General features: G+C 39.5%; 1 protein-coding gene across 1 annotated transcript in view; it reads right to left on the bottom strand.

The window, feature by feature from the left end:
* Positions 1 to 11528, bottom strand: part of pamr1b (peptidase domain containing associated with muscle regeneration 1b) — a 44267-nt gene extending 32739 nt beyond the window's left edge. The window contains exons 1-2 of the mRNA XM_079859474.1: positions 11193 to 11528; positions 448 to 624 (exon numbers count right to left, since the gene is read on the bottom strand). Coding sequence (XP_079715600.1) covers positions 448 to 624; positions 11193 to 11316 — 301 coding nt within the window. The 5' untranslated portion in view covers positions 11317 to 11528. The remainder of the gene's footprint in view (positions 1 to 447; positions 625 to 11192) is intronic.
* Positions 11529 to 24891: the final 13363 nt, after the last annotated feature.

The following is a 24891-nucleotide window of genomic DNA, read 5'->3' on the forward strand; positions in this document are numbered from 1 at the left end:
ATTTTTTTAGATTACAAACATCTGGCTGTTCGCATGTACAGACATTTTTTTTAAGACCAGACCATTTAATTTTCCTGTTGCTGTAAAATTCTTTATAGACATCACACAGTCAAGAATGTGACAAACATTATTGCTCAGGAAAAAAAAAAATCATTTAACCATTAAATCCAAATGGAAGGAATGCACTGACTCTTTTCTTTGTTTACAAGGTTCCAGAGGAAAAATGTTAGCAAAATCAACAAATCATAAACCAGGATGGACTGAAGGACATATATGACATTTATATTTCTTCCAGGTGTTTGATTGCTTTTGAGCTGCGAAATTAATAAAAATATAGGATCAACTGAAGCGATTAAAAGTGAAAAACCATGAACAAACAAAGACATGCATCACAAGAAGAGAAAATTGAGAAATATCTGCAAACGTGTTTGTGTGTTATCTGCTCACCTGGATGTATGATGCAGGGATCGCATTCATTTGCAGCATTACGACAGCATGGCACTGCGTAACCTACGGGATACCCCTGAAGAGGGCATTTACAGTGGATGACATCATATTCACAGCATCCCCTGCACATCACGCTCCACTCGGGCCCTGGACAGTAGCTGTACAGGAACCTGTAATCTGACAAGCAACACACAATATCATAGGTAGGCAGTACATACTGATGGCACACATTATAATCAAAATGAATATACCCTTTTAACTTTACACTAAAGTTGTAATTGTTAATGGTAATTGTTGCATTAGTTAACAAGAAGTCTAAGAAGGAACAAGATCAGTATACAGCATTCGTTAATCTTTGTTAATGTTAACTTTCTGTGACGTTCTGTGTGCTTAGTTTTGTTTTCATGGACTTTTAGTTTGCATTCATTTCCATTGTTCCTAGATTCCCGCTAATCGTTAGTTGTCATGGACACTCATTAATCATCACAGCTGTTTGTCATTGTCTCATCATCACTGTGTATTTAAGTTCCTCTTCTTGCTCACTTCAGTGTCTGGTATTGTTTGTGTGTAGACACACTGTTACGTTGCCTTCTCGCGTTTGGATTGCCTGAGTTTGTTTTATTAAAGTACCTTTTGTTTGTAGAAACCTGTTTGGACCTTTTTCGTCATCTTCATCTGAACTAACCATGACACTTATAGCACATATACTAATGCATTTCTAAATATTAATATCTTAAATTTGTATCATCTGTTAATGCATTAGTTACCATGAACTAACAATTAACAACACTTATAGACAATGAGCAGCACTTTATTAAAGTTACCTGAAAGCAATTAAGAATTTTATGAGCTTGAAGTGGAAACCATATGAACATCAGTTAATGTGTTTCTAATGTTTGTGGGCTCTTCACTAACATGATTTTTATTAAGTGTTTATTATGCACTTTTGGCAGAACAGTCCATGAGGGAGTGGAGGAAGGGAGGAGACCCAGAGCAGAGTCATCAGGACGAAGACCCATGGCAGAACAGACGGAGAGAGGAGTCAGGAGCCCATCCGACTGAAGTGGAGGTGGGAGAGGTGGAGACCCCGGCAGAGCCAAGGAGACAAAGACCCAGGATGACACCGCTGGACTGGAGGGCCAAAGCAGAACCCCTGGTTCACGGGATCTGGGTGAAGCCAGTGGGAGTGAGGACAATGGTGGAGCTGGAGGAAAGGAGGCAGAGCTGGGCAGAACCAGAGGAGGAGTGCTTGATGGGACCAGCGAAGGCAGGGCCAAGGAGCTTGAAGGCATAGTCAGAGGAGGGGGGAGCGGGAGACTGGGCAGAACCGGCAGCGACGAAGGAGACTTGGGGCTAAGCAGAACCCATGGACAGAACCAGAAGCGACAAAAGAGACTTTGGGCTGGGCAAATCCAGCGGCAACAAAGGAGGTAACGGAGGAGGTAAGGCTTGGGAACAGGAGGTGACCAGGGAATCCAATAGTCCAACCGTGGGGAAATCAAGGAGGATTGATGGGAAACCTCTCGGTGCCATCTGGCTCCACTGAAAGTCCTATAGGGATGGACATGGGTGCCAGTTCTTGCACTTGATCAGACATGCCAACAGGCTCTGGCTCCGTGTCTGCAGTGGGCTCATGCTTAGTATCCGGGGGTATTTGGAAGGCAGGTTCAGGCTCCGGGACAGACAATGGCTCTAGGGTGGACACACACCTGGTCAGACTCGGCTTTGGCTCTGGGTGCGCATGAGAGCGGTTACTGCGCGGAAGCACAGCGATGAGTTCAACAACGCTCGCAACGCGGATTATATCGTTCATATATGGAGCAAGAGCGCAACAAAGTAACTATGCCTTTATTCTTTCGGTTAAACTGACGTATGTCATTTGTTCATGACATTTTAAGGTGCTATCGCTCCAGGATACCAGGTGGCTGACTCGAGGAACTCCTTCTCGTAGTCTTTCAGTGGATGGCCATATTGTGCAAGGGAGAGGAGAATGTCTTTGTGGGAGTGAATGTAAAATCCTGCTGGGTTCATTTTGGTTGGGTAAGGCCTTCTGTCAGGGTTTACACAGGTTTACAGAGAGCAGGGATACTGCAGCAATAGTAAGTTTATTAAACCAACAGCAGGATTAACACATGGCAGGTTAGTAATGACTTTGATGACAGACCATGGAGTGAACAAACTGAGTGATAGCTTTAATCTTATCTGTCAGGCAGAGAGTGATACACACACACACACACACACACACACACACACACACACACACACACACACACACACACACAGCAGATGAGATGAGAAGCACAGAGGAGATTACCTGGAAGAGACAAGGAGATGACTTGGAATTGATACTGAGGACAAAACATTATCAATCTCACAAGGCAAAGATCCAGTTAAGTGAGTCTGTGTGTGACCGGGTGCCAGGGAGGATCATGGGAAATATAATCTGTCAGAAATCAGCTGTTGATGTAGATTTTTGTGTGAATATAAAGTCACACTTACTGATGACTTCTACAGACATGTATTCTATCCGCCTTGAAGATTAGGAACATTTTTGCCTTGAATGTTTTATATGTCATTGCTAAAAATCAATTTATCATGGAAGAAATTAATGGAATTTTTTCTTCCTCACTGAACGGTTTTTCAAGAGACGACCAATGTGGAACAAATTAAGGACTTTGTATGTACAATTTCGGCATTTGTCTGTGCAAAACAGGCTGCAATGATGGCTTGGCAGTCTTCCCATTATGTATTAAAGATTTGGCTCTGAAAATGTTGACATGTTTGTATGGTTTTAATAAATGTTTTGCAATTTTTGCTTTACTATAAAAAGTCCAGCGTTTCCCCTCAATATGCTCCTTTTATTTTAAATAATGTTAGTAAAGAGCCTACATGTCATGTCTAGTTTTGAGTTTTGTTTCATGTCCTTTATTTAGAAGTTTTCCCATTGTCATGTTCCTGGTTTTACCATGTACTCCCCTTGTCATGTGTCCTATGTTGTCATTGGGTAATTGTCTTAATTAAGCCCTCATGTTTGCCCTGTTACTTGGTCGTTTATTGAAGTAACTATGTGCCAGGTCTTTGTCCATTGCCAAGTTAAGTTTTTGTTCCAGTTTATGGTTTGTTTCACATATTGGATTTTGTACATAGTCTATGTTTCATGTTCTTGGATTTTGGATTTTCACTGTAAATAAACTGCACTTGGGTTCGCTACGTCATTGTCTTCGTCTGCTTGCAAGCTCATGATTGGCCTCGTCAGCTATGTTACACTACAAACATTATTAACACATCAAGTAATGTAGAAATGTCACACTTTACAATAAGTTTCACAAATATACATCATAAATACTTTATTAAAGGTAAATCAGGTTAGTAAGGAGCCCAAAGATAGATAAATAAATAAATGTAAAAATAGGAAAGTAAAGAAAACATGTATTTGACAATCCTAGCTATGTCCAGATTATCTTGATGGTTCTACAGATTATTTTATCAGGTTTTCCCTTGGTGTGAGGTGTGTTAAGAGTGTCCGAACCTGCTCGGAAGAACGTCGGACACATGTTAAATATTTACGATCAGAAATCCGGATGTGTGGGTGGAGCCCCGAGGACAAACGCGCGCACGCTCTGGAGATTATCACGTGAAACGAAACAATATCCAATCAGAAAGCGAGATGATGGAAGACGGAAGCATAACAAACGCAGTCATGGCGCAGCACAAAGTGAATGTGATGTGGACAGCAGAGATGGAGGATCAGCTTGTTGATCCCTTTTCTTTTTTTCCCGTGAATTTTCTGTGAACATCTTTCCAAACACTATCATCGCAGTTTCTTCCTGCACATCATCCGCCATGCTTATTCTGAAGTCTTGCGAGATTTTGCGAGATTTCCTGTGTTCACAGTTGAGACTCTGGTTGAAAATCTGTTTGTGTGTGGTGTGCTGTCTTTGTCACATCATGGCACACCACACACTATAGGAGCAAAACGCTTAAATCTAGGATTTTTTGTCCTCATGTTTGTGGTCTATCACATTTTGCAAATCTTATAAGATGTAAAAAATCTTTTGGTGTGTACCCAGCATGAGCGATAAAGATCAGAGTTTGCTACGGGTTGAGTCAGATAAACTGGAGAGTTCCAAATTTTCACCAATTCACATTATCAAATTATTTTGACGTGTCCGCATCCAGCTACTTATGTGGAGGTTATCCTTCCTCACAGCATCGTTATCAATCCCCGAACCATCGACGACGTCAGATTCTAGGTTGATGATGCCTAGACACCCAGTGGACGGTAGCAAAGGTTCTAGTCTAATGCCTGTTTATTTTATTAATCACTGAGAAAATCTTGACTCCCAAAAGCATTGTGAGCCTCAGTTTATAGTAAACCAATTGCACCAAAGGTCAATACAGTCTCCTGGGCTCATGATACTTTTGGGAAACGCGGCCCTAGATTGTTCTGTTCTTTGTAGAAGCCGTTGGTTGGTAAACATAACCCAAATAACTTTCAGTTATTGCAGAGACAAGATTTTCTCTGTGATTATAAAATAAACAGGCATTCCAGTAGAAACCAGCCGTCCACTGGGTGTCATCAATCTAAAACCTGACGACGGTCTTGATGGTTCCAGGCTTGATGATGATGCTGTGAGGAAGGAGCACATAAAATGCTGGATTCAGCTTGGTGTTTCTTTTTCTGGAAAACTGTGGTTGCTACAAAATAATTGTACATAATAATGAGAATCGATAAAAATAACTATCCAGTTGATCTGGCTCATCCTGTAGCAAACCTCATTAAAGGTAGGGTAGGTAGGAATTGTCTAAAAAACTTATTTTCCAAATTTGTTTAAACTTTATTTATATATCAATACATAATTAAAATGTATGTACTCTGAAAAAGAAAGTATAAAAATCGAGTGTCTGTAGACCTCTCACGACTGTTTTAAAGACAGCTCATTATTTCCATTCACTCCACCCCCTCCCTTCTGGGCTCCTTCCAAAGCCACGCCCCCAAAACACATGAACGCGCGACTCCGACCGCTGAGCTGGAGGACGCATTATTTACCTGAGACGAGTGGAGAGGAAGGAGCGCGGTGAATGTAGTGACATCATGTCAGAATCACATGTAATAAAAAAATCTAACTTTATCATTATGAATATAAACAAATAAGATGTATTTTAGTACTCACTATCAAGCTAGCATATTGATATTGGTAAAGTTTAAAATATATATTTTTTGATTCGCTAACGAGCTAGTTATATCTATACGGCAAAGCTAAAAACAGGTTGCATTGATACACGTTTTTCCATTACCATCAGTTACACTGTGATGAAGATGAATTTCGTGTAAGATTCATAACATATATGGTGTTCTGCATGTAAGAGTTTCCATGATGAAAGCATTGTTGACTCTGATGAGGACTACACTCCAGAGACAAGTACCGCATCGTCAGCTCGAGGACAGGTCCGGGGTCGAGGGCGAAGCAGAGGAGGTCGTGCAAGAGGCCGTGCAACTAGGGTCCGAGGATATTGACACGCGTTTTATTTCTTTGTTTATCCAAAGACTTTTTGTTCATTACCTTTTCTAGTAGCCTGCTGTCTTCCTTTTTTGCCTTGTTTGCCTTCGCTAACTGCATATGCCGGTAATGTGAATTTTGATTGCTCTTTCTCTGCCATTGTTTTGCTATTCCTAGGTTCCGTGCCTCTTGAATTCCTCAAATCAAACGGGTGCGCGCGCAAGTGGGCAGATCCTGTGTGGCAAAAGGGTGGTTGCCATGGTTGCGAGAGAGTGACAGTCGCCTAAGCCAATCCTTTGTTTCGTCCCGAATGGAAATAATGAGCTGTGTTTAATGCAGATTAAACGATCTAGAGTCACTCGATTTTTATACTCTTTTTTTCAGAGTACTTACATTTGAATTATGTATTGATATATATAGAAAGTTTAAACAAATTTGGAAAAACGTTTTTAATAAAATTCCTACCTACCCTACCTTTAAGTATAAGAATAGATAAATCAATCTGGAAATAAATACATATACATAGCAATAAATAAATGTTACCCTCTATGGTGTATCATCATTTATAAATGACGCAGAGAAAATTGCATAAAAAAAAGAATAATAATATTCAACCAAAATAAGTTTTATTATCATATTACATCACACGCTTGACATTTTTGGCAACAAGGAAGTGAAGGAGACATTAGCACATGTTAGGTTACATGCTGTCTAGGCTCCATTTTGAGTTCATATTAGACAAGAAAATACATGTACATTAATAATAATAATAATAATAATAATAAAAATCATTGTACATCCAAATGGTAAAGTTTTTGGTCATTTTTACTGCACTGGGCCGCATTAGACCCCATGCTTGGGACAGCCCTGGAAGCAGTGATAGTGATGGCAGAGAGGAAGAATATACGTCATAGATTGTTGTTGAAGACAGACATTTGGGTACATTATCCTATGCCAGTTTGGAAAATATCATCCATACTACAACCAGAGGTCAGGAAAGATGCCACTGCCTATTGGCCTCGTACACTGACAAGCAAATGCTCCAAAAATGATGACTAAACAGGTCAAAATCGAGTTACATGTGGAAAGTGTTGGCTACTCTGAAAAAGACTGATTTTCACTTGTGCTACAATCATTGCTTTGGAATTCCAAGAAAGAAACAAATGTTTTTAATGCATTTTGAAACACTAAGACATGGTTTCATTACTTTCTAGGCAGCGAAATTGCATCTGCATTTCCAACTGAAATATAGTAGCACAACACCTGTAATTTCATAATTAGTCCCATAGAGGGTTAAAAATAAATTAATGCATAAAAAAATAATACATTTATAACAGTTAAAAATAAAAGTAAATACAGAAAAAAATACAGAAAATAATATATGAAAGAAAAATGTGATACACAAATATATTCAGGATTCATTTTATTTAATTAATTTAATTTATTCCTTTATTTATTTTCCTATTTTTAAAGTTATTTATTTATTTATGTATGTGTTTGTTTTTAATTTCTGCAGATTTGGTCCTCCATATTTTATTCCTCAGCAGGTGAGATTGAACAGAATAAAGCCTCTAACTTCCCCAGCTCCACCTAGATCTGCTCGGGGATTCATCAGCATCATATCTTACATGCTGACTGCAGCGTGTCTGTGCATCTATTAGCAACAGCAGCAATTATCAACCGCAGCAGCAGCGTAGTAGCAGATCTAGTCTGCAAACACCAGATACATTAAAATTGCCATATTCATTAACATGCTAAAAATCGTAACTAAAGTGTATTAAACTACATTATTTTGGGCCTTAAGCCCATTGCCCACATTCATCATCAGCTGCTCTTTCTTTGTATGCTTGCTTTGATTTTTACTGGCCAGCACCTGAAGGATGTGTGCATTTAGGCACATCATATAAAGTAAATAGTTTTTGCTTGGATAGGATTGGACTTGTTCAAGAACCCATCATTTGCCACCTGTCTTAGTTGGTGGGTTACCAAATATGAATGGAGGCCCTCCCTAATGTGGAGGGCCACAGCCCTGCAGAGTTCAGCTCTAACCCTCATTAAACTGACCTGATCCAGCTAATCAAGTCCTTCAGGCTTATTCGAAAACTACTACCTACTAGGGTTGGAAGTAAACTCTGCAGGGCTGTGTCCCTCCAGGAACTGAGCTTGACACCCCTGCCAACTCTGCCGATTGCTAGTGCCGACCCTTTCTGTCCCAGTTGGGTTTCATTCGAAGCAGAATGTCTGACGTGCAAAAGCTGCCACTTCTGTCAGTGGAAAATATAGGTGCCAACAACTCAGAAGCACACGTTAGTTCAGCAAAGCACGAAGCATCATCAAAAGGTGTTTGTAAGGTAAATTAAATGGCAACACTTTACAAGAAGACTAAGGGCCCTATTTTAACAATCTGAAACGCAAGTATCAAGTGCAAAACGCAAGCAAGTTTGTGGGCGGGTCTTGGGCGCTGTTGCTATTATACCGGCGGGATAAATGACTCTTGCGCCCGACACAAATCTAAAATGTGTTGGTCTGAAGTAGCTTCATTATTCATAGGTGTGGTTTGGGCGTAACGTGAAATAAACCAATCAGAGCAGCATCTCACATTCCCTTTAAGAGCAGACGCGCTTGTTCCATGGCGGATTGATACATGTACAAAGTCAATTGCGCTGGGTGCAAGATAGGGCCCAGAATGTCCTTGTTGTTTACCATATTTTAGATAACTTTATAGTATTTACACTATTTGCTTTATAGCAGGATCTTTCTTTATATCAACCCTGCTCCTGGAGGGCCGCCATGCTGCAGAGTTCAGCTCCAAGCCTAATAAAACACAATTATAATCGAGGCATTCTGGATTATGTGGATGGTAATGTTGGAGCCGGGTTGCAACCGAAGTTTTGCAGAAAGATTTGGGACAGAGAGAAGCCTCCAGGCTGGCCACTCCTGCTTTATACTGTATGATGTCAGGTTGTGTGTGCAGTTGTGAGCTTTGTCTCTTGTACACACTGTGGTATTTTTCCATGGTAACAGCTGTTTGTTGTGTTATGGTTGATTCATTCTCCTCTTGAGAACCAGTAAAGTGAAGCCTTTAGTGAAGAGGCTGGGTGTTGCTTTGAGACAACTTTGCCAGATTTGCTTTGGTATTTCCAGAAGGATGTCTCAGGAATGAATTGGAATTCTTTTGGAGAACACAATGAAATTAACAGTTGCTGTTTAGTCTTTAAATGTAGTTTCTCGAGGTGTTTTGTTGTTGAAATGATTTCCAATAATTTCTTTACCAATAAATCAAGTTCTGTGTTCCTCAAGCTGGATGAAAACATTGCTCAGCTGACTATAGTCTTTCACAACCCATAACTCCCCCCCAAAACTTTCTGAACAACAACATTTTTGTGGGTTTACATGACAAACTGTAACACCCACACAGACCAGGGAAAAACAACAACAAAACGTCCAAGATTAGTTTAGCCTGCAAGGTTGAGTAAATGCAAAATACACTTTTATACACATTAGACACATTAGAGAGAAAATATTCCAGCGCTGTGATCTAATCGCCAGATGACCTCATGTTTGTGTGTGTTTGCGTACTGCAGAAACACAGGGAACAGTAGTGTGGGAGGTGTCTGTAACCGTTTCAGTGTGTTAGCAAGAAGACCACAGGAGTTTCAGGGCTTAGGATGTGCAGTTTATCTCATGGAGAGAATTACATGTAATGATCTTATTATAGTTATACATTTCAAAGCATTGATATATTGAATTGTAATGCCGACAGTCTAGCTGAAGTAGGTTCGTGTCCAATTTCTAGTTAAGGTTCAAAGCTATTAAGTTACAACATTTAGGCATACCTTCAAAATAATAGGTTCAGTTCCCTCACTGCAAAAACCATTTTCTTCATTACTCCATATTTCCTTGATAAAAATATATATAATTGGATTGTTTTTGGCAGTTCTGGGGTAGTACTTGGAAAGAACTAGCAACTTTCTGAATACGACCCAGAAGTTGCCCAAGGTTTTCCTAAAGCACTGGCTCTCAACCCTGTTCCTGGAGTATTTTGAACATCTAATTTTTGTCATTAGATCTTTACCAATGACCTGATGACCTGAATCAGGTGTGTTTGATTAGGGAAACATAGAAAATGTGCAATGCTGGGGCTCAAGGAACAGGGCTGAGAAACCCTTTCCTTAAGATCTATGCCCTGATCTACATAATTTAAGGAATTAGAGATAATGTGCGCAAACAAACTGTGCTTTTAGCAAGCATAATAATTCAAAGTGAATTATCCCTGATCGAGTTTAATACAGTGTGACTGCAGCATCTATTGCTATCAGTGTTTCTTGACATGTTAGTGTTCAGATTTTAGGATAGCAGTTGGATATTCCTCAGGCCTGAACGTATTAGCAGCCATGGAACAAAAAACTCTCACGAATAACCACCGCTAAGCTCTATATACTTTCACCCACGCATAGAGGAAACCACAGTGCAATATGAATGTCTTTGTTGCCTAACTAGCCTCTACTGGGGAATGTTTTGTGCAAATCTAGCACTCTATAAATTTCCCAGTGTATTCTTGAGTTACAGTAAGGCATAACCTTTAAGTGAACTACTTGTTTTCAAATGTAAGTTGAGGATGTGAATGTGAAGAGTTCCATTGAATTATTATTATTATTTTTTTGGCTGATTTGTTCCAAAGGGTGATGCGCATAGGAATACTAAGGCAATGATCTGTGTCTTTATCTGAGCCAGAAATAGCATCTTGGGGTCTGTAAAATCAAACCAGGAAAATCCCTTGAATGGGAATAGTGAAGTTCAAGGCCTCAGCTCAATCTTGTCTTTTACACAGATTTTCATTAGATTACTAGATTTGAACCACATACAGAGCAACACCATTAAATGCTGTCTATTCTATCTAAAGGTTTCATTAATATGAGTAGACAAATCACTTTTACACATGTGCCTTTTGCCCACTTTGGAATTTGACAATACATTTTTCATTACATTAAATCGGATGGGAGATTTTTTTAAAGCATCACAAAAGAGAATATAATTCATTAAGGTAATGCAAAACAACAAATAACTGTAACATTTTACAGGGTTTTCAATCACAAAGACAGACTGGAACAGTTTCTATACCTCATAAAAAAAGAGAGAAAGAGACACACACAAATAGAGAGGAACAGTTCATGACCTTGACTCTCAGACAACAAAAGAGTGTGACTCTCCATGACTCTTTAAAAGCAATTAAATTAGACTCACCATATGGCCAGGCCGTCCCCTGGGCTATCAGGAGGATGATGATGAGTAGGGTGAAGCCGGGCAGAGAGAGAAGATTGTGACGGCTCCGCTGGCTGCGGCCCTGCAGCGGTACAGATAAACACATGCTGCCGTCTGAAGCTCTGTTTACTCTTTGAGCTCAGCTGCTTTGACATCACCTCTACTCTGTACTTCCCTCCCTCTTGACTCACATTTTCCCACTCTGTCTCTCTCTCTCTCTCTCTCTCTCTCTCTCTCTCTCTCTCGCCCTGCATACTCCCCTCAGTTTCTCTCGGTCCCAAACCACATCTTCTTTGTCTCTTTAAATCTGCTATACTCAAAAGTGAAAGTTCCTATCTCTGTGTCTCTTTTTCTGTGATTTTTCCTTCTCTGTTTCTCTCCCCTCCCTTGGTTTCAGGTTTCAGAGTCCAGCTTTGTAAGAGTCTCCACTAATCATCAGCTCTGCTGTTAGAACACACTCACTGTTACAGAATAAAAGTACACACACTCACACACACAGACAGACGTTGGGTTTTCATGTTTTAAAAAACATCAGTTAGTATGATTTATAAACCGTTTTCCTCATAAAATGTCCCCACAAGGAAAAGGATTTTGGATAGGCCTATTGCCATCTTTGTGGGGACATTTTTGTAACGTAACATGTCCCCTGAACCACACACACACGGACACACATACAGACACACATATTTCTCGTATATGCTATGCTACAAAAAAATTAATTAGGAATGTTTAAGAAAAATAAGACAAATAAAGAAAAATAAACAATTCTTGTTTTACAGTTTTTCTCAATAGCTAAAACACAATTTCTGAAACTTTGCTCCATTTTCTGAAAACATTAAACACAAAACCTCATCTTCAAGCACTATTTACAAAACCTCTGACTCCTCTTGCAAAATGAAACTTTCGCCTCAAAACAGTTTTAGCTGTGTTCAAAAGCAAACACTGCTCTCAAATCATAAACACAGTGATCAAAATGATATACACTATCAAGCAGTCAGTAAACAATACACCAAAAAATAGAAAACATGTTGTTCAAAACATATAGTTCTCAGGGAGAAGTACATTTTTAATCTCAAAACAAATTTCATAGTTTTCCGTCATTGTCTTTTGATTAACGAAAACATGTTCTATCATAGTAGCTCAAAACTGATCAGAAATTACTACTCTGCTTTGCTCTTTGCAATTTTATTTTGTGTTCTTCCTCCTCCTTTTACCCGTATTTTTACAGTACTGTACCCTGCATCTCACAAACTTGTCCTTTGTCTCTGTGATACTGTAATTCTTGTTCTTTGTTGATATGAACCTGCAACCAGTCAAAATCTATTGAGCAGTCAGTGCTGTTAACAAATGGAAAGCACAATGTTCAGGGCCATACAATTTGTTCATTGTACAGTATACCATACTAACAGGGACAAAAACCAAAGGAGTAAACATGTGATCAGTGTGCTTCTTCTTGTCTTTGGGCATCATTTGAAACAGGTTAAATCAATTTTGAGTGGTTGTGTTCAATCAATGACGTGTTCTCTATTTGTATTTGATTGTTGCCACTTGTGTTTACCAGTATGGATGGCATGTGCATTAGAGTGCAGAATGTGTTTTGAGAATGAGAATGTGTTTAGAGTTTTGCTGAAAAGTCTAAGTGAGATCTGCAAATTGTGTTTTACCATGTGCAATGGTTTAAGGTATTGACAACAGACTGCACAATTAGCTAAATGAGTTCAGGCAACTGAGAACTTTGTTCCCATTTGCCAATGGGTTTTAGTGTTTTAGCAATTAAGAAAAACTGTAAACAGGAATCAAACAATGTGTAGTCTGTTTTGGGCATAAAACAAGAAAAATAAATTTGTCAATGAGTTCTAATTTTGTAATTAAGTAAATGTATCTTGTTTTTAGGATGTTCAGATATTTAAGATAAAAAATAAAACAAAAATAACTGATTAAGGAAATATATTTTTTGCATTGCATTTTATTTTATTCTGTTCTATTCTATTCTATTCTATTCTATTCTATTCTATTCTAGTCTAGTCTAGTCTATTGTATTCTAGGCATAAACGGTCACACTCACAAAGCCTGATTGCAAAAATATTATTCAGTGCACTCCGCAAGATAAATAGTGCATGTTTGAGGGTGTTGCATCTAAGTTAAAGTGCTGCTTTGAAGTTTAAGTAAAGCCAAAGTAGATATACAAATAATTTCATATTATTGTAGCTCTAGAGTGTTCTCTGTACGGTCCGTACAGTTGTGGCAGTGAGCAAATGCATGTTGCAGGAAAACTCAAACTTTAATGAACTCAGAGAGTAGAATCAGGAATATACACAGAGGAGACATACACAAACCTCATTTATCAAACATGAGAACCGACAAAGGACTAAACAGAACATGGAGTATGTATACACAAGTAAACAAAGGAACCAAATGAGAAACAGGTAAACGTAATCAGAAAGTAAACTAAGGCACAATACAGACTAAACTGAAAGGGTTACAGTAAACCAAGACACATGAATAAAAAACAATTAAACAAGACAGAACCCTAACAGTTCTCCTCCCTCCCATAAGGCGCTGAATCTAACAGTACAATGATGGATGGATGGATGGATGGATGGAGGGAGGGAGGGAGTGGATTTCGGAGGAGGATGAGGGGCAGGCGTGGGACACGAAACAGGAGGAGTCAGTCAATGTGAACACCATAGCAGCACTGACAGAGGCCAAGGCAGAGCACTGTTAGGTCTCTTGACCGGAGCCTGGGGCCAACCAACGGAGACGGAGCAAACGACAGTGGAGACCCTGCAAATGCGTGAGGACGACTGCCCATCGCAAAGTCACAGACCGGAAGGGAACACCACCAGGTTGGGCGACTGAGGCGAAGATAGTTGCCTGGCAGAGCGGGGTGAGACTGGAAGGAAAGAAGGAACCTGGTGGAGCTGAAGGGGTGAAGGGATATCCGCTGGGGAACCAGGATTAAGAGTGCCCAAGGTGGGGCTGGAGGGACGAGGGAGCCCATGGGAGCCAGAGTAATTTCGAACCTCGACAGAACTGAGGGAGCGCAGAATTATGGTGACTTGCTCTGGCCAAAGAGGTGCCTTCCGGCTCGAACTCCTGGACAGATGCGTTGGCAGGTTCTGGCTCCATTGTGGGAGGCAGCTCTCGCACTTGGTCCATGCCAGGAGTTGGCTTGGGCTCAATATCCGTGGTGGGCTCAGGCGTTGAGGTCAGGTCTGGGGTGCTGGAACGAAGAGTCCTGTCTGGAGAAGGCAGAGAGATTACTTCTATCAAAGGAACATGTACTGTGGAGTTGGAGATGTTGTTACTGTCCTCAACAACTATTGTGAGGGAGGATTGCAAGGTGTAGTCAGCGAACTCGGTCAAAGGACAGTGATCCTCCCACAACAGCACCAAGGATATCCCTTTCCAGAAGAGATGGTTGAGTGTTTCATCATCCCAGCATGCCTTGTTGTAGAGCTCTAGGAAGCCCTCCATATATTCCTCCAGCATTCAGCCATTTTGGAGAAAACAGTCCTTCTCCGTTTCGGTTTGGGCAAACACTATAGATATAGAAGGATGGTTCACTCCTATTACTTATGAATGGGAGAAACTTTGACTCGCAATATGGTGGAATACGTCCCGCCTTCTAAGTAAAAGAGCCAATCGCTAATTTGTAAAGTCCTTGCATCACTGCAGCTGCCGTTAGAAGCTCCGGTTCCCATAGAAACCTGAGACACATGCTTAGGACTTCACATGTGCATTGGCTGGTTTAGCCTGAAAAATAAGCCCTTTTAACGCCATTCAAGCATAAGAAACAACATTTATGGTATAGTTCATGTCAGATTTTGTTGCTGATTTGAAATGTGTTATTTAATTGTGAGTCCGGCAAGCATCTTTTGAGATTTCAGGGATCCCCCATTGAAATACATAGGACTAGGTCCTAGGTCTCCAAAATAGCTGCCCGAAGGTGTTGCAAATATGGCCGCCGTGTGAATCAACTTTCCTTGAAAGGGACTTTGGTTTTGGTCAGTTGTTCTGCCACAAACACTGTGGTAGTGAGCAAACCCGAGGCGGACTTAACATTAGGCAAAGGTAGGCTACCACCTTGGGCCCCAAAAGCCAAGGGTCAGATTAAAAAAGGATAGAGACAAAGGTAATGCACCATGGTACAACAGTGCTATACATGCTATCAAGAGAGAAACTCATTATCTAGAGCATAAATGGAAACAAACTCATTTAGAGGTCTTTAGAATCACGTGGAAAGACAGCACTATATATTATATCCCATTATAAAAAGGCTCTAAAAGCAGCCAGGGCCGAGCATCTCTGCAAACTAATAGAAAATAATTGTATTTAGTACAGTGGCTAATTTAAAAAATAAACAGACATCACCTGAACAAAATATTCCATACTTCACTAAGAAAATCAAAAGCATCAGAAATACAATTGTAAATGTACAACCTTTGACAGCCTTTTATGATTCAGCCTTAACCCTCTGAGGTCGGCAAACACGCCGGCGCGTTTTGCCGGATTTTCTTCACATTGTAGCACTATACACTTAAATTACTCCGTCATTTATGGTCATACAGAAAAAAGAAATATAAAAAAAGAATCTGTGATATTTTTACTTGTGTATGTGTCCACTTACAATCAAATCAAAACATTGTGCTTTTGTAAAATAAAGAAAATAAACAGGGTGTGCGTTCTGCCTCTCCGTCGCGGTGAACTTTTTTTTCTTGAGCACGTCTATAAACTGAAACAAAACTCAGCGAATACTTGTCACACATTTATGAGCCATATACCTTTATAAACATTTAAGTGTGTACTTTTAAATGATCGGATTCAAACTGAAAACAAATATTCTCTGTTTAAGTAATTTGTATAAAACCAACAAGATGTCCAGCTTCTCAAACGCTTCCTAATTATTTTTAATTTGGCCACGCCCACTCGTGCAAAAGATATTCACATGCAAATCTCCACATGGAACGCGAACGCGCTCGTTACCTCAAAAACAAAACACCAAAACACTTCACAAGTCTCTGCTTTTCGTTGAGTTTGAAAGACGAGCTTACATTGGAATTACATCAGAAGAAGAAGAACGCGATTTGAAGACAAGAAAGATGTAAGGTAAGAAATTCTTACATATTAGTTTGTTATTGTTGCATAAATTTCACATTGCAGTTGAACTGTTGCTAGATATATGGTGAATATTATAATATTTAGACCCGTGTTTACTGTTACTGTGTTTGTGGATATCTGCTCAAATGTAGATATGTATATGGTAACCATAATGTTTTATATTTGAGCGCGATCGCGTTTGAATATCATATTTTGAATCGCGATCGCGTTTGAAAAGCACCAAACGGCTTCATGTTTTTACTATTATCTCATTTCATATCATCATAACGAATGGAAACATTTGAAGTAACATTATAATCAATATATTTTTCTCTAGCTTAGTTGTTACTGAAATTTTCAATGTAGCCACTTGGTAATATTATAAGAAAACATGGAATTAGTTTCCAATATTATGCCAATGATACTCAATTATATATTTCATCACAACCAGTTGAAATCTCTAAATTATCCAAGTTGACAGAGTGTGTTTAATATATAAAATATTGGATGACCTGTAATTTTCTTCTATTAAATTCAGATAAAAGGTATTACTTATTGGACCAAAAACCTGTACACAGAATCTCTTAGAATATAATTTATTTTTAGAAGGATTTACTATAACTTCATCCTCTACAGGTAAAGACCTGGGTGTTATATTAGACAGCAACTTGTCTTTCGAAAATCATTTTTCATATGTTACAAAAACAGTCTGCTTCCACCTCAGAAACGTCGCTAAGCTCTAGAACATGCGATCTGTTTCTGATGCAGAAAAGTTAGTTCATGCATTCATTACCTCTAGACTAGATTATTGTAATGCATTACTAGCTGGTTGTCCTGCATCCTCAATAAACAAGCTACAATTAGTCCAAAATGCAGATGCTAGAGTTGATAATATAACACCAATTTTATCACCTCTACACTGGTTACCTATTAAGTTCCGTATCAATTACAAAGTATTGCTACTGACCTATAAGGCCCTAAATGGTTTAGCTCCTGTGTATTTAACTAATCTTCTATCGCCTTACAATCCATCACATTCTTTAAGATTACAAAACTCAGGGTTTCTGATAGTACCTAGAATATCTAAGTCCACTAAAGGAGGGAGAGCGTTTTCACGTTTGGCTCCTAAACTCTGGATTAGTGTTACCCCCGTTAGCCGATTAGGGGTTAACTTATAGTAAAAAAGACAATGGCTCACTAGAATTTACTTAGATTACTTGCAGGATCGCATTAGACCAGATTAATACCCATCAGAAGACTCAAGAACTTGTAAGAGGCAGGGGCACACACACACAAGTATATGATTTGAATGTACTTATTTATATATGAACCTGCATGGGTTCGTGATCTGAAACGGGGCTGACCGTGTCCGCGCTGCTAAATCGGCAGTCCTCCGCGCCGCCAAAATGATGACTCCGATGGAAGCGACTCATCTTGCTCAACCGAGCATCGACCCTCAGTGCCAACTCAATTAGTCCATTCAAGCTTGGAGGAAGATCCAGCATGTAAATCTCTTTCTGGACACGATCAGCCAACCCATGCAGGAATCTGTCCCACTGCGCCTCCTCGTTCCATCGGCACTCTGCGGCCAGGGTGCGGAATTGGATGGAGTATTCCGACACCGAGCGATCTCCCTGGCGGAGATTGGCGAGTAGTCTGGCCGCCTCCCTACCCGCCACCGCATGATCGAAAACTCTCCTCATCTCCTCCAAGAGTGCCTGGAACGAGGCGCAGCATGGGTCTTGGTTCTCCCACACCGCCGTTCCCCAAAGAGCCGCCTTGCCCGAAAGCAGCGTGAGGACAAACGCCACCTTAGACTGTTCCTGGCTGAATGTTTGTGGCTGTGACGAGAAATGCATAGAGCATCGGGTAAGAAAAGCTCTGCAAAACTCAGGCTCACCTGAATATCCCTCAGGTGTGGGTAGGCGTGGCTTGCGATGAATCTGCGACTCTGGTGGAATGGGCTGAACGTGCGGTGTGGGCGGCGCAGTGGGAGCCCTTAGATGTTGTAGCTGTTGGGTGAGCTCAGACACCTGCGTCACAAGCGCTTGGACCGCCCGACCTGTGATGGAGATGCTCTCCTCCTGTTGGTCCATTCTCGCGATGCTGCGAGAGGCGAACTCGTCCCAGTCAATCGAACTTGCTGCATCCATGATGTGGTCAGAGTGTTCTGTAACAATCACGAGGCTGGATGCAAGTTCAAGTAAAACGGTTTATTAGGCAAAAGGGAATTGATGCAGGTCAGGCGGACACAAACACAGATGGAAGGTGACGCAGGGACCTTGGTAGGCAACTTGGTGGTGGTGCTCGGTGATCCAGTGCAGTCAATCCTCTGTGGCAGTGCGCGGTGATTCAGTGCAGATGTGCGGGAATCCAGACAGATGTCAATTACGAAGACACAAATAAAATCCACAATCCAACGAACAGCACGGGAACAGGAACAGGATCACACACCGGGGAAACACCACAACGCTCTGACAACATAAGACACCAATTACTGAACATATAAAGGCACAAACAAGTGGGTACAGCTGATGCTGTAATCAGCAGTGATCAGAGACCACGCCCACAGACACACACACACAGCACGTAGGACGAGAGAGAGACGGTGGATTCATGAACCGTGACAGAAACGATATGTATTGTGAAAAGCGCTACACAAATACAATGGAATTGAATTGCTGTGGTGTTTGTTACCAGGACAATCGTCTGCGCATCCGCTTTGAACACACTTCTTGTGTATCCTGCTTGTAGCAAATGAAAATGATCATGCTTCTGAAGTTGTAACTAAATACTGACCAACAGTGCGTATTATATTTATATTTTTATAATGGCGCTCACTCGTTTCTGTAAAGGACCCCATTGAATGCGCTGCCCATTATGCACTTTTCGTTGAAATAATCAGTTAGCTTAGTGTGCAAATTCTGAATTTAATTTTCATTATTTTTTTTTCATTTTAAATTAAATTTGTAGTTAAAATAGATACAAATAAATCTTTTTTAAAATTTTGAATTGTGTAGGCATTTGTTTAGTGAAAATGACCCCAAAGCACCACCTAGTGTCCAACCTACACTAATACTGTTGTAACCCTTTTAAACGTGAGTACCGTAACTGCACTGGGGTGAAAATTATGATATGGCAAGTGAACCACACCACAGCACTCAAACTATTCCATGTGTCAACAAGAGAGAAAGGAACCTCAATGATGGGGCCCCTATGTCAATAAATCAACCCCTGGAGCAAACGCATGAAAACAGGAAAACTCAACAAAGATACTTTAATGAACACAGAGAAGAGAATCAGAAATATACACTGAGGATAAACACACTAATCACATTTACCAACAACGAGAACCGACAAAGGACTGACCAGAACACAGAGTATACACATGAGGGAACTTAACGGGAAACAGGTGAACATGATCAGTAACTAAGGAAACTAACTAGGGCACAATGAAGACTAAACTGAAAGGGTATAACGAGGCAGAACCCGGACATACAGTTTGTTGTTTCAACTCAGAAACATATGTTGAAAAAACAGATGAATTACTAACAGGCACTGTTCAATTGTCCTGTTAAGCAGTTTTGAATAAAGTCAAAGAAAGTTGTAGCATTATTTGGTAAAACTTCATAATAACTGCATGCTATTAATCATTAGTTAAGCATTACTAAACAGTTAATTCATCATTTATAAAGCATTAACAGACATAAATAAGCAGTTTATAAATACAGATATAAATTCTTTATTCTTGATTTATAAGCATATATGTAATGTGTTTAATACTTGTATTTTCATACTTTATTAATGATCAATTTATCATTTCTAAATGAAGTATAGCATTATTTACAAACCAGTTAAATTATTTACCATTATTTACAAAGTAGGTGTTGTCACTGATTAATAAGATCACTTAGAAAGTGTAAGTAAATGTAGTAGATTCAGGTAGTTATAAAGCAGTTAGTAGTGGTCAGTTAACTATTTTTGTGAGCTCATCTAAAGTAAGGACTAGCTATGCCTTGTAAAGCGTTTATAAAGGAGATTTAAAGACTCAGTTTTCTTCTAAACAGAAAAAAGAAACAAACAAAACAGTGATAAAGAACATAAACATATGTTTTTTGTATGTGTTCTCCTTTATAAATGCTTTACAAGGCATAACTAGTCCTCACTTTAGATGAGCTCACAAAAATAGTTAACTGACCACTACTAAATGCTTTATAACTACCTGAATTAATCATGAATTACAATAGAAATACATGTTAACAAACCATTTATTAACACACTAAGTAACTATTACTATGTCTGAAAAATAATATGTATTTAAACAGTTCATTAATCATTTACTTACACTTTCTAAGTGATCTTATGAACCACTGACAACAACTCCTAAATAACTGCTTTGTAAATAATGCAATACTTCATTTAGAAATGATAAATTGATCATTAATAAAGTATGAAAATACAATTATTAAACACATTATAGATATGTTTATAAATCAAGAATAAAGCATTTATAGCTGTATTTATAAACTGTTTATTAATGTCTATTAATGCTTTATAAATGACAAATTAACTGTTTACTAATGCTTAACTAATGATTAATAGCTTGCAGTTATTATAAAGTGTTACCTTGTTTGGTAAGACTTTACAATAAGGTTTCATTTGTTAACATTAGTTAATATATTAACTAACCATAAGCAATACATTTGTTATTGTATTTGTTTACGTTTGTCTTTGTTAACGTTAGTTAATAAAAAAATACAGTTTTTCATTGTTTGTTCATGTTAGTTCACACTGCATTAACTAATATTAACAAATACAACATTTGATTATAATAATATATAATAAAGATTAATAAATGCTGTCAAAGTGCAGTTCATTATTAGTTCATGTTAACTAATGTAGTTAACTAACGAAACCTTATTGTAAAGTGTTACCATTTATTTATTTGTCTTCAAGTGCTTTGCCTTTAAGAAATGTTGGACTGCTCCCCTTCTTAAGTGTTATGGCATGCGGTAGAGGAAAGTGTTTTGGAAATGTCTGTGAAATAATGGAAACCACAGACACGCTATGATGAGGAAAAGCCCAGAGAAAAGGAGATTTTCTGCCTGCTGTACACAAAATACACACACATTCCCCATTCATAATAGACACTCAAACACACATAGCCAGAGGCAAATGGAATAAACAGATGTTTCACCCACTAAAGTTTGTTTTGCTTCTCCATGGAGACTGAGAGGTCATGCTTGATGTCTATTTTGAATTTCCCTTTTGGTCTGAAATTGGAAATCCTTACACAAATTATCTGAAGGCTGCATGACTTTATCTGTGATGTAACCAACAAGTCCTATATTCATTTTGGATTAGTATATATGTTTAAAAACTATTGCATGTATTTAATATTTCCTTATTACCTCACCACAAACTCTCAACTGACCTGGGCCTTGTGGTCTAAAAAATCTTGGTAGAGTTTTGGGACTAACCGACTAACCGGTGACGCCGGGAGATGTGGATGCCCAGGCGGAATCTGATGGAACGAGAGACCAGGTGACACCAATGAACCAGGACACCAAGGTGGAACCGTGGTGACGAGCGGCTGAGGAGGAGCCAGTGGTGCCGGGGGACTGAGGCGACGATGGCGTGTGTGAAGACAGAGGCAGAGCCAGAGGGAAGGAGGAGCCTGACGGAGCTATAGGTATGGAGGAATGAGGCGCAGCCGAAGGTCCGGAAGTCTGTGGCGACGGTAGAGTGATGACTGACCGAGAAGGAGCCAGTGGGACGAGGGAGCCCATTGGACCCGGAAGGACGATGATCCTAGGTAGAGCCGAGTGGGTGAGGATCCAGGGCAGAGCGGACTGGTCAACAGGCCAAGGTGGAGCTGAGGACACGGAGGGACGAGGCAGAGCCAGGAAATCAGAGCCAGGAATGCTGGTTCAGTTGCAGGCATTGGCTCTTGCATGATGTCCGTGGTGGGGCATAAGCTGGGTCTCTCAGTCTGGTTTCTTATCCGCGGTGGTCATAGCCTCTGGATCTGGAGTGCTGATTGATGTTAAGTGGAGCTGGATGCTAGGAACGGAATCCTCTTCAAATTTGCCCACTGCAAAAGAGGATCCATCAACCCACAGGGCGAAGTTGATATATTCCACCAGGGTCCAACAGGAATCCCTCTTAAGAATTACAATCTGAATCTCATCGTCCAGACTGCTCCGGAACCCCTCCATGAGTGTCAGGTCATCGCAGTTGGTGTGATTGCTAACGCTGACAAACTCCTCCACATAATCCTCCAGGTTACGTCCGCCCTGAAACAAAAAATAACAGCCCCTTTGGCCCTCTGCATTGGGGCAACGTTAAAGGAAGCGATATCCAAATCTTTTAGGTCCAGTATTCTGTAAAGTTAAATGAGGATGAAGATAGGCGAAGTAGTTCAAAATAGCAGCTAAGTAAAATAGCAGATCTCCAAAAGGTTTTAAACACAACGAAACCGTGCTCATGGCACAAACAATACTGGACAATGAACTGAATGAAGGGACTTTTAAATACACAAGAATAATGAACTCAAATATGAACAGGTGTGCTAACTAATCAATAGCCAAAGTAACCAACAAAGAGCAGGAAAATGAAACAAAGGAAACAGCTAAAAAAAGAGAAACAATCTAAGAGTCCATGAAAATGAAACTAAAACACACTAATCATGAAATATATACGAATCATCAAATCACTGTGAAAATTCCTGTTTTTGCTATTTTAAGTTATTCAATATTGAGTTATTTTTTATCAACAAGTTGTCTGAAAAAAAGTTTTTTATTTTTTTTTATTTTTTTTAAATAACATAAATATCTATATTATGAATAATTTAATATAGACAATACGGTACTAAATCTGCACCTATAAGGATGGTCTCACGTCTAGGTTTTGTTCAGTTTCATCATCTTGTTCTGTTTAGTTTGTAGTCATGGTTTTCTTTGTCATAGTATTTGCCTGTGTTTTTGTTCATTCATTTCGGAGTTGTGAGATCCAGGCGATCAGCACTCTTGTACCCTGCCGAGAACAGCCTTAACTTGGCTAGTCCTTCTGACATTTGCCGCTGGATCTGATGTCTCTATAATGGTTTATATGAGATATAATTTATCTTGTGTATATTTAATGGGCAATCTTTGGTCTCATGGATCTAAAATTTGTTCCCTGGGCATATCGTTTTGGCTGAGGGCAAAGTTAAGTTTCATAACTTTATATTCCTATAAATACCGTTGAGCGCTGACTTTGTACGCTAGACTAAATTGTTTGCTTGTCCTTATTTCCTATTGTATAAGCTTCTTATACTTTATATGGTCACACTGTATATTAGTCCAATTTCCACTATTAACTAACTATTAACTATGACTTTTGCCTCAATAAACTCCTAATTACTGCTTATCAATAGTTAGTAAGGTAGTTTAGTTTATGTATTGGGTAGGATTGGGATGTAGAATATGGTCATGCAGAATAAGGCCATATGTGTTTTATATGTACTAATAAACAGCCAATATGCTAGTAGGCCTAATAAAAGCTTTTACTTATACTTTTATAATGGCTATTATTGTGCAACAAACCGACATTACAGGGGGTTAGTTAACCCAGAAATTAAAATTCTGTCATTAATTACTCACCCTCATGTTGTTCCAAACCCATAAGACCTTCGTTCATCTACGGAACACATATTAAGATATTTTTGATGAAATCTGAGAGCTTTCTGACACTCCATAGACAACAATGCAACGACCACTTTCAAGGCCCAGAAAGGTAGTAAAGACATTGTTAAAATAGTCCACGTGACTCCAGTGGTTCAACTTATGTCTCTGATAATGAAAACATTTGAAAGGATTGTGAAGGATGCGCTTCTGACCATGTACAGGCTAATCTAGATCCGCTTCAGTTTGCCTACAGGTCAAGCAGGGGTGTTGATGCGATATGTACCCTATTAAACATGATTTTAGCACACCTTGAGGGCGCAAAAACTTTTGCACATTTGGTTTTCATTAATTTTTCATCAGCTTTTAATTGTATCCAACCTCATATCCTAGCAGAAAGGTTAAAGAGTGTTCATAATATTGATTTTGGATTGATATGTTGGCTGATGGATTTTTTAACCAATAGGTCTCAACGTGTGAAAGTAAATCGTGTTTTATCTGATGTACTTTTTTCTTCTACTGGGTAACCGCAAAGATATGTTCTTTCACCTCTTTTATTTATGCTTTATACCAATGAGTGTCGGACGCAACTAGCGAGGTGTCATATCATTAAGTTTGCAGATGATTCAGTGATTGTTTCTGTCACAAAGAGAGTCTTAGATCCAAATGCAAGCAAACAGTTTGACAAACAGGTTGAACTGATGGAAACACTCAAAACACCACGATTAGCAGGCGGGCGACCTGGAAGAAGACATACAGGAGAGGATGAGTGTTATAAATAGTCCTTGAGCGGATGTCAAACGGTACTGGAAGAAGAGGACTCCAACGATCTCCAGAAGTCTGGGAACACAGACGAGATCGATCCTATTCCATTATTCCTAGCTGCGGGAATTATTCCATCAGGAAACTCAGACACC

This window comes from Squalius cephalus, assembly GCF_949319135.1.
Source record: "Squalius cephalus genome assembly, chromosome: 23".
NCBI classification, from domain to species: Eukaryota; Metazoa; Chordata; class Actinopteri; order Cypriniformes; family Leuciscidae; genus Squalius; species Squalius cephalus.